This window comes from Rhodamnia argentea, chromosome 2, assembly GCF_020921035.1.
Source record: "Rhodamnia argentea isolate NSW1041297 chromosome 2, ASM2092103v1, whole genome shotgun sequence".
Taxonomy (NCBI): Eukaryota; Viridiplantae; Streptophyta; class Magnoliopsida; order Myrtales; family Myrtaceae; genus Rhodamnia; species Rhodamnia argentea.
In genome coordinates this window covers 33,956,523-33,969,811 of record NC_063151.1, presented here as the reverse complement: position 1 = coordinate 33,969,811, position 13,289 = coordinate 33,956,523, and the positions used below count along the sequence as shown (strand labels likewise).

The 13,289-nt window shown below is 41.2% G+C and overlaps 2 protein-coding genes across 3 annotated transcripts; one reads left to right on the top strand and one right to left on the bottom strand.

Annotated features, from left to right (window-relative positions):
* The first annotated feature begins 428 nt into the window (after positions 1-428).
* On the top strand, positions 429-1,217 carry LOC115738101. The gene is made up of 2 exons (XM_030670616.2): positions 429-923; positions 1,062-1,217. Exons 1-2 carry the CDS (start codon positions 462-464, stop codon positions 1,134-1,136), a joined length of 537 nt encoding a protein of 178 aa, XP_030526476.1. The 5' UTR covers positions 429-461; the 3' UTR covers positions 1,137-1,217.
* A 1,246-nt stretch (positions 1,218-2,463) lies between these two features.
* Positions 2,464-12,859, bottom strand: LOC115735650 (SUN domain-containing protein 3). 2 transcript variants are annotated; one of them, XM_030667028.2, is made up of 5 exons: positions 6,032-6,361; positions 4,961-5,177; positions 3,086-4,341; positions 2,907-2,992; positions 2,464-2,738 (listed from the first exon to the last, which is right to left on the bottom strand). In XM_030667028.2, exons 2-5 carry the CDS (start codon positions 5,118-5,120, stop codon positions 2,489-2,491), a joined length of 1,752 nt encoding a protein of 583 aa, XP_030522888.1. In that variant the 5' UTR covers positions 5,121-5,177; positions 6,032-6,361; the 3' UTR covers positions 2,464-2,488. The 2 variants fall into 2 exon arrangements, with proteins under 2 accessions (XP_030522888.1, XP_048130508.1); XM_048274551.1 differs by lacking the exons at positions 4,961-5,177; positions 6,032-6,361 and adding an exon at positions 12,856-12,859 and having other exon boundaries at positions 3,086-4,268.
* Between the last annotated feature and the right edge of the window lie 430 nt (positions 12,860-13,289).

The window sequence follows — 13,289 nt, the reverse complement described above, 5'->3', positions numbered from 1 at the left end:
AAAAAAAAAAATTTACTTCTCTTGAGAAGTAGAAAAATCAATTTTTGCTCAAAAGCAAAAGTTAATTTCTAGATTAGAAATATTGCCATACGAGACTTTAGACTTTGATGCATTTTGTTTTTTTATTGTTATATTCTAGTCAAGGATTGTTTGCTTGGATTATTTATTTATTCATTTTAAATTAGTGCGTGATTCCTAATAAATATATTGTTACGTAAACTTTGACGCATTCAATGTCTTTCTCGTTTCTGGGATGTAATCGAAATGACGAAAGTTCCTGCGAGGGCTCGAGAAAAGTCGACGCTGGAGATTTAAGACTGATGCATGAAACTGACCCCGCGTGGAGAACTCGAAAACACACGATGGGGATCGAGGTTGACGAAGACTTCACGACTTATAAAGCAGGGAACCAGTTTTGCAGAACGTGCGAGAAGAACAAATCACCAGCAGCGTCGTCGCAAATGGAAGACATCCGTTTGGCCGCTTCCTTGTTCTTTGAGAAGAACCCAGGATCGAAGAACGCCGCGCGGGCCGAGTTCTCGACCTTGAGAGAGGCCAAACCGGGCCGCGTCGCCAAGAAGGCGTTCGGCGAGCACCTCCAGCGGTGCCACCCGGGGTGCTCGACCCTCAACTTGGCGTCCGAGCTCGACGCCGACCGCGACGGTTATCTCACGTTCGAGGACTTCCTCGTCTGCTGCTACTTGTTCCAGACGAGGCCGGTCTGCAGACAATGCAAGGCCATCGCCAAGCTCGTCTTCTACACCTGTCTCCAGTGCTTCGTCGAGGGCAAGTCGAAAGGGCCGACCTACGATCTCTGCCCCAAATGCTACCGCGACAGGAACAAGTCCTCGCACCCGCACAATCTGTTCGTCGACAACTATGCACTGGCCAACATCATCCGGATCCCGCCCAAGGATCTTCCAGTATGTGTCCTCAACATTTGCCTTTGCCTCCATCTTTCTCTTCTCGGTTAGGACGTAGGCGTACTGGCTACATGAATTTGACGCGCAAATCCATCGGTTAGGGCAATGACTTTCCAAATGTTGTCGCTTTTTTGACAGATCGAGGCGAAGATCGGGTCGTCAGTGGCAATTGGATTGACCATGGACAAACTATTGTCTGGCTCAGGCAATTGACAAGTCGCATGGCCCCTGAAAGAAGAATTTACATGTCGAGGATTTCCTGAATAAAGTCGGTCCCCAGACATTCAGATGGAAAATTATTCAAAAAGCCATAAACCTATTATACCGTGATAAATATAGTACTAAACCTTTTATTGTGCTAAGTCAATCTTAAACCTTTTGATCATTTGCCAATTTAGTCCTATACATTTTGATGATTTATCATTATAATCCTTTCGACCGATTATTCAAATAATAGGTTTAGCACTAAATTGGCTAAACTTGTAAATATTTACAACTAAATTGGCATAATCGGAAGATTGACGACTAAAATTGGCATATCGTCAAAAGGTTTAAAACTAAATTGGCCTAATTGAAATAGTTTAGGACTATATTTGCTGCCCTGTAATAGGTTTAGCACTTTCTGGACAATTATCCCGGCATTCAGAAACCATACTTTGATCAATTCTACTATAGGAGGTTCCATCGAGTTCTTGACTTTAAAGTGAGATTAAATCCTTGTTGCAGTCTCATTGATTCTTGCGATTCAATCTTTTCCGTAATTTTATTTTCATGGCAATTATAGAGATAAATGCTATGGTAATATTCTTAGTGAGGTATCTTTGTAGAGACATTCTATATCTGAAATTCATTTGATACAAGAAGGATTAAGTCATGTGAAAACCCGTGCGTTTACTACCAACCAATGCTCTTCTTTTACTATAAAGGTTTGCTAAGCTCGTGTTGTGCTATGGTGGTGGAAGAAAAATCTCATCTCTACACGCTGATAACTAGCAATGATCAAGTAAAGAAAGGCGATCGTTAAGCTCGTCTTCTACGCCTGTCTTAAGTGCTTTGCCGACGAGAAGGGGCCGACCTACGATCTCTGTCCTAGATGCTACCTCGGCGAGTTAGATCATCCGCACAAACTGTTCGTCAATAGCTACGCCATGGTCAGCAATGTCCGGAAGCCGCCCAGGGGTGTTCCGGTATGCGTCCTAAACATTGCCATTTAACTCCATCTTCTCTTCTCTCGGTTTATCAGCTTCTTAAGATCATACTGGCCCGCTACATGTATATCCAGCTCAAGCCACTCAGCATATTTTTCACAAGGTGGACCTAGCTTTTATCTTAGTGAACGGATACATGTAAAAGGTAAGATTAAGATTGTTTGTAGTACCGATAGCATTCGCTGCATTGTAAGGATCCCGTCGAATTAAACCGCGAACGCGAACTCATCCCCATCGGGATCTGTGTAGCGATCCCAATTATCTCAATTGTGTTTATCGGTAGCTATAAAAAGTTCGAAGTGCGCACCAGATATGCCATTAACAAAGGAAGCTCAACAAGTAAATTTTTTTCCTCGGCTATAATGAAAGTACGAAAATTACAGTGCTACAGCTGAACAACAATAAAAGCCAGGAAGAGCTCATGCAACAAAATTTCCCGGGCTTGTCCAGTGTATGAACGCTACTCAACACTCTATAAACACCCACTGCCGCATCTATACATAGCCTCACAACTGCTATTAAACCGAAAATAAAGCACACCAGAAATGCTACAATACCCTTGTTCTCCATCGATGTTTGGTCCTTCCGCACCATCTCGACCTTGGATCTGCAAATTAATGGAATCCCTTAGGTCTCAGTTAAGCCATGCATAGACACAATGATTGCTATGAAGGTTTGCAAAACTCATGTTTGCTATGGGGGGAGAAAATCTCATATCTACAGGCTGACAACTAGCAACTATCAAGTAAAGAAATGCGAAGTTTAAAATAGAAACCTGAGAACAGCGTTATCCTTAAGCAGGTCATCAAGCTGCATGGAAACAATAGTTTTCCAAGCTACAAGATCACCAACATCTTTACTCTGCAACCAAACATTAAGGATTAGCCGAAGTCAAAGCAACACCCAGAAAAGGAAAGACAAGGGAAAAGAATGTAAAATTTTTGGCTCACACACCATAGCCTCCTTGTGGTCCAGGAGCATAGTAATGTCTGATCTAATGTATTCCAGAAGTAAATTCTGGTCTCCAATATCCTTGTCAAGTTCTTTGAAAATATTGCCGTATCTAGAATTCAAATCCTCCAGATAACGCTCCAAAATTGACAGATTCACATCTAGGGAGCGGACTTTCTGCATCAAAATCTTCATGACAGTGTCCCCAGGCATTCTACCAATTTGCTGACGCCCCTCTTCTACAGAGTCCTGTGAATTCTTGTGAACGTCACGCTTTACATTGATTTGTTCTGGCACAACATCAGATTCCATTACATGATCCAGATTTTGATTAAAATCCTCAGCATCAGGTGATTCTGGCTGCATTGATTCTGCTTTCTTCTCGTCATTTCCTTCCTGATTCGCAAGCGAGTCTTCTGGAACAGAAATCAAATCCTCCAGCATTCTTTCAACAGCATCAACTCCATAAGCCTCAAGGATGCTCAATGTACAGTAGAATTCATAACCATGGTGACTTAAGAGATTCAACTTCAGATATCTCACCCATTTCGGTTCGGGAAGAGCAAATCTCTGAGCCTGTTTGACATTGGCAGCTGTAAAGATCCCAAGGTTGATCCATGTCTCCGTGGGGTATACCAAACTGCCAAGAAGTTCAAATTCTTTGAGATTGGAAGAGTAATGCTCAAAATTTGCAATTTCAATTGTATCTACCAAGGTTTCTTCTGAAAGTTCGATGACCACAAACTTCCCTTCTGCAGAACATGGGTTTCTAAGGTATTTGTCCTTGTCCCGGGATAAGATATTCGAAGCACCCTTAGCTTCTTTGTTACAAGCCAAGACCTTTGCTCCTTTTGCAGCAGAAGCATAATTATAATCTGCACCCCCAGGCTCCACTCTGTGGTTGATGCCTTCAGACATACCAGTGCTGGATTTGCTTTTAGAACTGTAACTCTTGCTCTTGAACTCGTCAAGACCAACTGGCACTGCACGGGATAGGCGGTCTACTGCCATGGTATCTTTTCCAGATACATAATTTGAACCTGAATTTTCTGTCTCAGAGGACTCTTTAGTGGATGGGGAGTTAAGTGTATTTCCTTCAGCAGAATGACTTTCGCCCTCGGGAACCTTGATTCCAGCATCATCATTGCTATCGACAGAAGATTCTGACATCGGTCTATCGACAAAGCTAATATTTTTATGATGTCCCGACGTTGTCTCAGCCCATGGTGATGTGGTTGGTGGAGGTTTGTCTGATCCATCTGAAACCATAGTAATGACAAGGACATCTCATAAGACAGAAGGCTTGGAGCAAGTTCCTAGACTATTTACAATAAGAGCAAGAATGTGCTCAAAAGAAAATACATCTATCTATCGCCCATCCCTAGGACAGGGGTAGCTCTTGCACAATAAGTTGTAACATTAATAGACATTCGTAATTCCTATCAGTTTGACCAGCATTGTGTGCTATCTACTTCCATTTTCACTCTACTCCTTGTAACCAGAAGTTATAATGGGTATAGAGCATGCTACCTATCAGAGGTAGACTCAAAAACTTGATGTGTTCATAGACTTGCTAAATCTAACTCTGAATCCACACAAATATGCCTGATGTGTACACAGACACACAAACTGCATTTAGAGCCTCAAATGCAATTTGGCATGAACATCTCTGCTGAATTGAAACAGTGGCCCATCAATGATCTCACTGAGGGAAGAGAACAAAATATTTGGATTTCAGAACATAAACTAGTGCTCAAAATGAACTTTCATGAAAACAGTGGGTACTGCACTCGTTTAAGATTCCATTAGAAGACAGTAAAGAAAGAAAATTAATAATTCAGCCATGTGAAACAAAACTAATGGTATTCAGAAGCTTACGTCTGTAGCCATCACCACGACTGATCCATAAGCTGACAAGGAGGACGAGGCCCCATAGAACAAACACTAATGACAAAGAAAGTTTATAAAATCGACTTCGACAACTCGTTGCACTGTCCAAAGCTCTCCTTTGCAGAAGAGCTCTGCGTGATCTCTGCATCGGGCATCAATCCAATCAATATTCAGGCTCTAGGATGGGAAAATAACAATGAATGCCCTGCAACAAACACAAGCATTCCATTTAGTTCCACAGCAAGAGAAACAGAAAAGAAAAAACTACTTTCTTTTTTTTGGTGAAGCTGACACATAGAAGAAAACTGGCATCTAAATGGGAAAGAGAATAAGCAAAGCTCACATCAGAGGCACATGGTGCAGTGGTGAAATTGATCTCCAAAGGCTAAAGTCACTAGTTATATAGGATCTGGCTTGCAGAATCAACTATTGCATCACAGATCATTGCATTTCCCCTCTTATCAAAAGACAGAATCTACTTGAAAGTCAAGTAAAACAAGGCTTTTAACAAAAGGAATGCCAGATATGACCGAGAAATTGCTAAGTCTGCAACCTTTTTCTTGAAGCAGACGAGAAAAACTTCAACAGAGCAGTGCACATAGAAGTCCAATTGCCACCAGGATCAAAAAGACTGAAAATTGAAAGAAAGAAAAGAAACGAAAATCTTTGCACAGACAATAAAGACAATGGGTAAAAGAGGTCGATTCCAGCTTCCAAATAGCAACGGTTGAAGTTTCACTATTCCTAGGAACTATAAGACCAATCATCATTCATCATCGTCCAAGCGCACCCAGCATCCCCATCCATACGAAAGCATCCACCAATTTGATCTCCACGTATTATTTCGAGGAAAAAAGGGGGGGATCAAGGGAGGTGGAAATGATGCCGGCAGATCTCAGTGAATGCGACGTCAACTTCAATTGCTTTGGAAAGAGCAAATCCAATGTCATAACTGAGTCAGAAGACCGGCACGACCGATCTTTGGGTACGCAACACAGCCCGGAAAGAGTAGAATTCGAAATTTGAAATCCGGCGGAAGGATTCGGTCGGCGCAATCACCTGGATTTGCCGAATCGGGACCCTGTCCCCGGTCGATCACCAGCGAAGGAGAAGGGATTGACACTGCGATCGTAAACTCGGAGAGGGAGCTCGGAAATAGCGATCCTTGGCGTTCTCTGGTGGGTTTGTCGCCGCACTCTGATTCGGTTTCGTCCTCTTTCTCGTTCTCATCTTTCCTCGTCTCAGTAACGTTCGCCTCGCGCAACGATGCTGATGCTTTCGCCGAACGCGTCGTCTCCGTTTTCAAATCTCTCTCTCGATTGGATTTTACTCCATTGTACTGTTACTAGTCTCTCTCTCTCTCTCTCTCTCTCTATATATATGTATAGCGCGTGTAGGCTATGAACATGGTATTGATGGTGTTAGAAGCAGAGGATTTCTTTCCTTCCAAGGAAAATTTTTTGCACCTACAATAACACGACATGCTCTTAATTATGTAAGCACAATGTTTTTTTTTATTTCCAATTATTTATTCCGAGCCCATCGCTAAAGCTAATTTGCATTAAAAAAAAATCCGTGATTTTCATTTCACCGGAAGTTATTGAACTAAACTCATCATCCAGTTATCTCGCGTGTCCATTATTTTTTTCATACAATCCCTTCATTCTCATAGGCTATTATCGAGACCGGATGATCGCATAGCCGAATCCATCAGAGTCGTTGAGTCCGCTTATGAAGTGAAACAAAATGACGATAATTTCGCTTTCCCTATGGGCATACTTGTTTTAGCGTGTCATTGTCTCGAAAACTTGCGGGTTATTATTAATTGAGAGGACACGTCATGTCCCGACTTTAACATTAAACATTGTAAATAGGGTAGAAAGAAAATCAATCATGTTAATCCATAATAAGATTTGTCTAATTTATAAGGATTGGGTAAGACTTAAAGAGTATTTTTCTTTTTCCCCCATTGACGTGCAATGATGCAAGTGACGCTACATACAAGAACTACAAAAGTAATGTCTTGGTAGAGAGACCCCTTTGAAGAATTGAAATCTCACCTAAGCATAGGGAAAAAAAAAATGATGAAAAGAAAAGAAACCGGCTATGGGAAGTTGACTGATGCAATGGACTTATTACAGGGGTAAAATGATGTCTAGCCACGTGGCGACCAACAAACCATCATCCCATCCCATCTTCATCAAACCCACCCCGCATGCCATGAATACAAAATTAGGACAAGTCTATCCTGGAATAAACAGGTACTTATCCTAAGTTAGGTCATAACATAATTATTGATGTTAGGATGACTCAGAGTGGCATTAACGCCAGCACGAATAAATAAATGAACCGGAGTTGTCTCCGCGTCAGAGTAGTTCCATGCGTGCCAAACATAGGCATAAAGACACTTCAAGTGTCAATATCTATTGACGATGCTCACTTTAGTGTCATTATATTTTGGGAAAAATCCAAAAAAGGGCCCGAAATCCTCACGTTTTCTCAAATAAGGGCCCCAAGTGAACACTGTTTCAAAAAATGGCCCAAAGTCTTCATATTTGCTCAAATAAGGGCCCCAAGTAAACACGATTTCAAATAAGGGCTTGAAATGACCATAAAATCTATAAAAAAAAAAAGAGCCCGATTTAAGGGTATTTTAGTCTTTTTACTTATTTAATTTTTTTTATTATACTTTTTGTTATCTGTTTTTTTTTTTTTTAAGTTGGACTTTCATAGGCGGGAGGGGCGGCCCTCCCGCCTGTGGCCACCGCCCCACCGCCGGAGGGCGGTAGGCAGGGGTGGCAAAGGTTGGCGGGGTCGCCGGCCTTCGCCGCGCCTGCCGACCCCCCCACCGACGGTGGGTCGGCGGCCACAAACGGGAGGGGCGGCCCTCCCACTTGTGAGTAATTTTTTTTTTAATTAGAGAAAAGAAAAAAATGAACAAAAAAATTAAAATGTGAAATGACGAAAATGCACTTTAGGTCAGACCCTTTTTTGAAACATTATGACCACTTCGGGCCCTTAATTGAAACGTATTATATCACTTTGGGCCCTTTTTTGAAACAAAGTTCACTTGGGGCTCTTATTTGAAAAAATATGAGGACTTTAGGCCTTTTTTTGAATTTTTCCCTAATATTTTTTATCACTTAAGGGCCTGTTTGGTTCAACTTTGAGGAAATGTTCTTGGAAAAATGCAAATACATTTAGGTTAAAAGAGATTTCTAAAATACAAATAGTGTTTAGTAAAGTGTATTTTAAAAACACATTGAAAAGTAACTTTCACGCAAATCCCATTTGGTAAAAAATAATCCTTTGTAAATAATTCGATTTTCTAATTATTTTTTATTTTTTCGAATAAAGATTATTTTATTTTTTATTTACTTTTTAAAATTTTTTCTTGTTTTCTTTTCCTTCTCCCTTTGTTAATTTCTTCTACGCCCGTCGTCGGCCACAACGACAGCTGACGAGCCGAGACAGAGCCTCGCGGGATTTGGCAAGGCAAGCCTCACTCGCTAGAGTTCAAGCCGAGCCGAGCTAGATTCGACGAGGCTTGGTCTCCCTTGAGGCCAACGATGCTAAGGCTCGCCTTGCTCGCTCAAGGCCGAGCCGGATCCGATGACGCCAAGGCTCTCGTTGCCGAGCCTCGAGCTCACCACGTGACACCAAATCACTTTGGGTTAAAGGCCTTTGAAAATGCAATCGTATTTTTTCAAAGTTGAGCAAAAAACGAACCAAATACTATTTATATTTGGTCAAGGGACTTTTGAACTCTAAAATCCCTTTCAAATGTTGAACCAAACAGGCCCTAAGTACCAAATCGGAGAAAAAACTATCACTTTAATGTCAACGAAAAGAAATTTCGGCAATCTCATCGGATATTGGCACTTAAATAATTATTTTTCAAAAAAACTGATATTTAAGTGATAAAAAAAAATATTGACGCCAAAGTTAGCGCTGTAAATAAATAGTGACACTTGAGATGTTCTTTTGTCCGAGATTATATGTATAATACTCCAAATCCAGCCTCTATCCGTGCCGTGTAATGTTCAGCTTATAGAATATGAACGGCAGGTTCATCGTCTAGATGTGAGGCACGCAACTTGAGATGAATTATGGAGGATGGAAGATTTTCCGAGATAAAATAAAAATCGACGTGGCTCCAATGACAAAAGTCAACGTACTGACGTGGAAGAGGTGGCGATGCCACGTGACGGCCAGTGACTTTACCGACACAGAGGCAACTCCAAGGACAAAAGATGGCACATTTTGAGGGCTGTGCCTTTCATGTGCGCATGAGCTGGAGGCCAGGGCGGCACAGCGTTTCCCGGTAATTCCGCCATCTGATTGGCCTGTCACCCTTTTACACGACCCTTGTTAAATAATTAAAAAAAAATTAAATTAAGATCCAAAATGCCACTATTTACTCACTATAGGATTCTAAGTGAACTTTACTTCAAAGAAGAGTCTGGTAATTAAAATGGATACTTATATATGCTAAAACAAATTCCTTTGAGCACTCCGAAATAGTGACATTTTACTTTGCCCTTGTCTAATGGCCGGCAAGCTCCGAATCTCGCCGGCCACACTAGCAATAGGGAAGGAAAAAGAAAAAAGAAACAGAAAAAATAAGAAAAAAGTATAAAAATAATGTTAAAAATTGGCCACGTCGGCGCCGGTCCGCAAAATGGATCGAACCGGCACGATTACAGAGGTTTATGACTCAACCGGCAAGAAAAAAAGAGTTTATGATTGAATTGGCATAATTACAATAAATTTATGACTTTTTCGATGATTCTCCTCGAGTATTCTCTTGATAGTTTGAATCTGTCAATAGAATGAAAACTTACTTATATGAGAATTGTATTTTATATTGGTTAAAAAAATTATACAAGTCTTACATCAGCAATGGACTTAATTAATAATCCTTTAAGGCAAAAGGCACCTCAAATGCCAATATTTGTGTATGGCTCTCATTTTGATGCCAATATTTTTTTTATGATCACTTAAGTGCCAAATCGGAGAAAAAAAAATCACTTAAGTGCCAACGGCAAGAAATTTCGGCTATCTCACTGGAGTTGGCACTTAAATAATTATTTTTAAAAAAAAATTGGCACTTAAGCGATAAAAAAAAATCACTTTAATGTCAAATCGGAGAAAAAACGATTCATGTAGTACCAACGGTGAGAAATTTCGGCGATCTCACCGGAGTTGGCACTTAAATAACCGCTTTTAAAAAAAATTAGCATTTAAGTGATAAAAAAAAATATTAACACTAAAGTGAGCGCCGTACATATATATTGACACTTAAGATATTCTTCTACCAATCCTTTAATGTGTCATGCCTTTGTTAATAAGTTTCATTGTTATTGTTTTGTATAGATTCACGTTACATTTCAGGTTTGTCACGAAGTTGAAACTAGTATTAGGCTAATTCCGCTAGCGCACACTCTTTTCTTAACAAGCACAACATTTGGAATACATTTGGGGATTGACCATAAAATTATGAATAAACTACATAATAAACGATCCGTTTATTTCATAAAAAACAAATTATTTCAAATATATATATTAAAAATAACCACTTATATTGCTTATAAAAATAATACGATGATGCTTCCGTGTGAATTAGAGTTTCTTATTCCCGGTGCTGTGACTCCCAAGCAGTTGAAGACTGATCCTTGGCCGCCTGAGCTTTCTCTTCACTCTCCATGATACCCTCAAATCGATTTCTTGATCGTTGTACCGTCAAAATGGGTTTCTCGTGGGAATGCTATTCTGGCATTGAGATGGAGCCGTGACGTTAAACCAGTATTATTTTTGCATCTCGGATCACACACAAACAAAAAAGGGTGCGCAATCTCATTAAGTTTTCGCGTTTCTATCTAAGGCAATCTTGTTTCGGCGAAAATTCCACATCGGGCGAGCGAAAGACGCTCTTTCGCAGGTTCTCGAGCGAGCAATTCGCGGACCGTCCCGTGTGGAAGATTAGGTTTGCAATCAAAAGGCAACCCCGGATCAACCCCGTCGGTCTCTAACTCTCCCGTCTCGGCGGCGACGTGGATGTTTGCATAGACAGCGGCTACCACGAGGAAGCAGATCAGGCGGGCCGCAAATGGGATGGTAGACTCGGCGCACCGAGGGGGAGTGTCGGAAGTGGTGGGCGGAGGCCGAAGCTAGACATAATAAAGGATTTCGAAAAAATTTCTACCCTATCTTAAGTTGCACCAAACATATGATATGATTTTTTATAATCTAGAAGGTATAATGAGGGTATTCCAAGTATTTCTAATACTAATTATCCTTCGTATCCCAATCCAAATGCGGACGACCAAAATAGCGGTGCCTTTATTACCACAAATGGCTATTAAAATATAATTGGCAACCGAAATCTTCACAATAAAGGGATATGGAACCAATTTGGAAAATAATATCAGCTGAACAATTTGAAAAATATTAGAAGGATTTATAATCCTACATTATCTTATCATATTGCAATCGAAAACAATGGCGCATTTTCTTCCACAAACGACCATTGAAATAGACTTGGCTAAGGGTGTGTAAAAGAACGGAGAATCACTCGAAATTGGATTGAACTGGCCCAAAACTCGATCTCTACTCTCTCTCGCCACAAACTCTCAGTGTTTCACTCTCTCACCTCGGTCTCTTTGTCTCCGTCTCCGTCTCCGTTTTGATCTCTCAACTCCTCTCGATTGATGACTCCCATTAACTCACAGCCATGCCTCCGACCATTCATCACCTCCCTTTCTTGCTCTCACATCTCCATTTTCTATAAGTTTGAATTCTCAATCTTCAATCTCCATTTGGCTGATGAAGCTTGGTGGGACCAATGTCATGGATCCACTAGAGAGCCGGACCGGACCCGTGGTCTAGCTCCCGAGTGAATCCATGGAATCAATTGAAGTTTCCCCGTTTCAAATTTTCGGAATCAGTCCTTAGTGGGCGGTTCCCGATTCTAAGGTCTTTGGAATAGCCCACCTGGACCCTGCTCACCCTTTGAATTGTCAATCGAAACCATCACAATAAAGAGATACGAAGTAAATCTGGAAAAGAGTATCAGACAAAAAATTCGGAGGATATTCGACGATATTTCTCTTCCAAAAAGAAAATGAAATCAAGATTAATGATGGATCGATTGTTGATCATAAAAGAAGATTCGCCGATATCAAATTGGGTCTGTTAAAGTTATTTTCAGGGCTCCGTACCAGAGCCATGATCCGACTCGTGAAGTAATCATAGAGAATTTAGTTGGTGAAGTAAAGTAATTGATTGTTACTCGGAATCAATCGCGGAAGATCTATGGGTTTTCCATTGGATTTTGGTGAGGTAAAGCGATTGATTGTTACTCGGAATCAATCGCGGCAGATCTATGGCTTTTGCAGTGGGTTTTGCATAGAGTGAAAGAGAAGACCTTGGTGAAGGATGTGGAGGAAGGAGAGCTTGAAGATATTAAGCAAGAGGACTTCTGATGCGATGTCCATTGACGAGATCAAGGAGGAGGACTTCAATAAGCAAAGAGGTGAAGCATGAATTAGCAAAGAGAAATCGGCAAAGCAAGTTCTCCGGTTTCTCTTGAAATATTTTTGGTGTACGCAAAAAAAAAAGGGTGATAGTGTTTGAATTCTTGCATCACCGCCATTTCTAAACTAAGTAAAGTGCGGCCGCCTCGCCATTTCCTCCTCTCCCAATGCCATTCCACACTCTGCATTGCTCACAGACTCGCACTCAAAACTTTCCTCTCCGCCATCTCCATCAACCTTATCAACCGCCTCCGAGTCCAAATCGATTTCACCTTCCTCAAGCTCTCCGTCCTCCTCCTCATTGCCGCCGAACTTCGCATCCTCTTCGTCCCTACCGTCATCGATCACGACTTTCCACTGCCTTCACCGAATCGTCGCTGCCCTTTTGCTCGTCCTTGCCGTTTGACACCGCCACATCGACTTCCATCGTAACAACCTTACTTACAGCTATCTCTACAATCCTGCATCATCGAAACCCTAGCCGAGACCTCCTTTGTCTCCTTCACCCCCTGCTTGTTGGAGTTGTCTTCGTTGATCTCCTAAATCGACATCACACCAGAAAAATCATCTTCCTCTGCCGGGTGGTTCTCCTCTTTCACCGTTAGCAAAACCCAACTCGGCGACGAAAAAGCTTTAAATCTTAGGATAATTACACAAATGGATCATAAATTTTGGCTCGAAGTGCAGTATTGTCCCTGAAATTTTAATTTGTACAATGCGGCCATGAACATTATCCCTATGCGCAATTGCTTTTAATTTATTCAATATGACTCATAAACTTT

Bases quoted from the DNA above. Each gene is read 5' to 3' on its own strand.
- LOC115738101 (XM_030670616.2), top strand. From the start codon at position 462: ATGGAAGACATCCGTTTGGCCGCTTCCTTGTTCTTTGAGAAGAACCCA. The intron at 924-1,061 runs GTATGTGTCCTC...CTTTTTTGACAG, and splicing joins TCCCGCCCAAGGATCTTCCA to ATCGAGGCGAAGATCGGGTC.
- LOC115735650 (XM_030667028.2), bottom strand. From the start codon at position 5,120: ATGCAGAGATCACGCAGAGCTCTTCTGCAAAGGAGAGCTTTGGACAGT. The intron at 2,993-3,085 runs GTGTGTGAGCCA...GTTTGGTTGCAG, and splicing joins TGGACCACAAGGAGGCTATG to AGTAAAGATGTTGGTGATCT. The intron at 2,739-2,906 runs GTTTCTATTTTA...ATTAATTTGCAG, and splicing joins AAGGATAACGCTGTTCTCAG to ATCCAAGGTCGAGATGGTGC.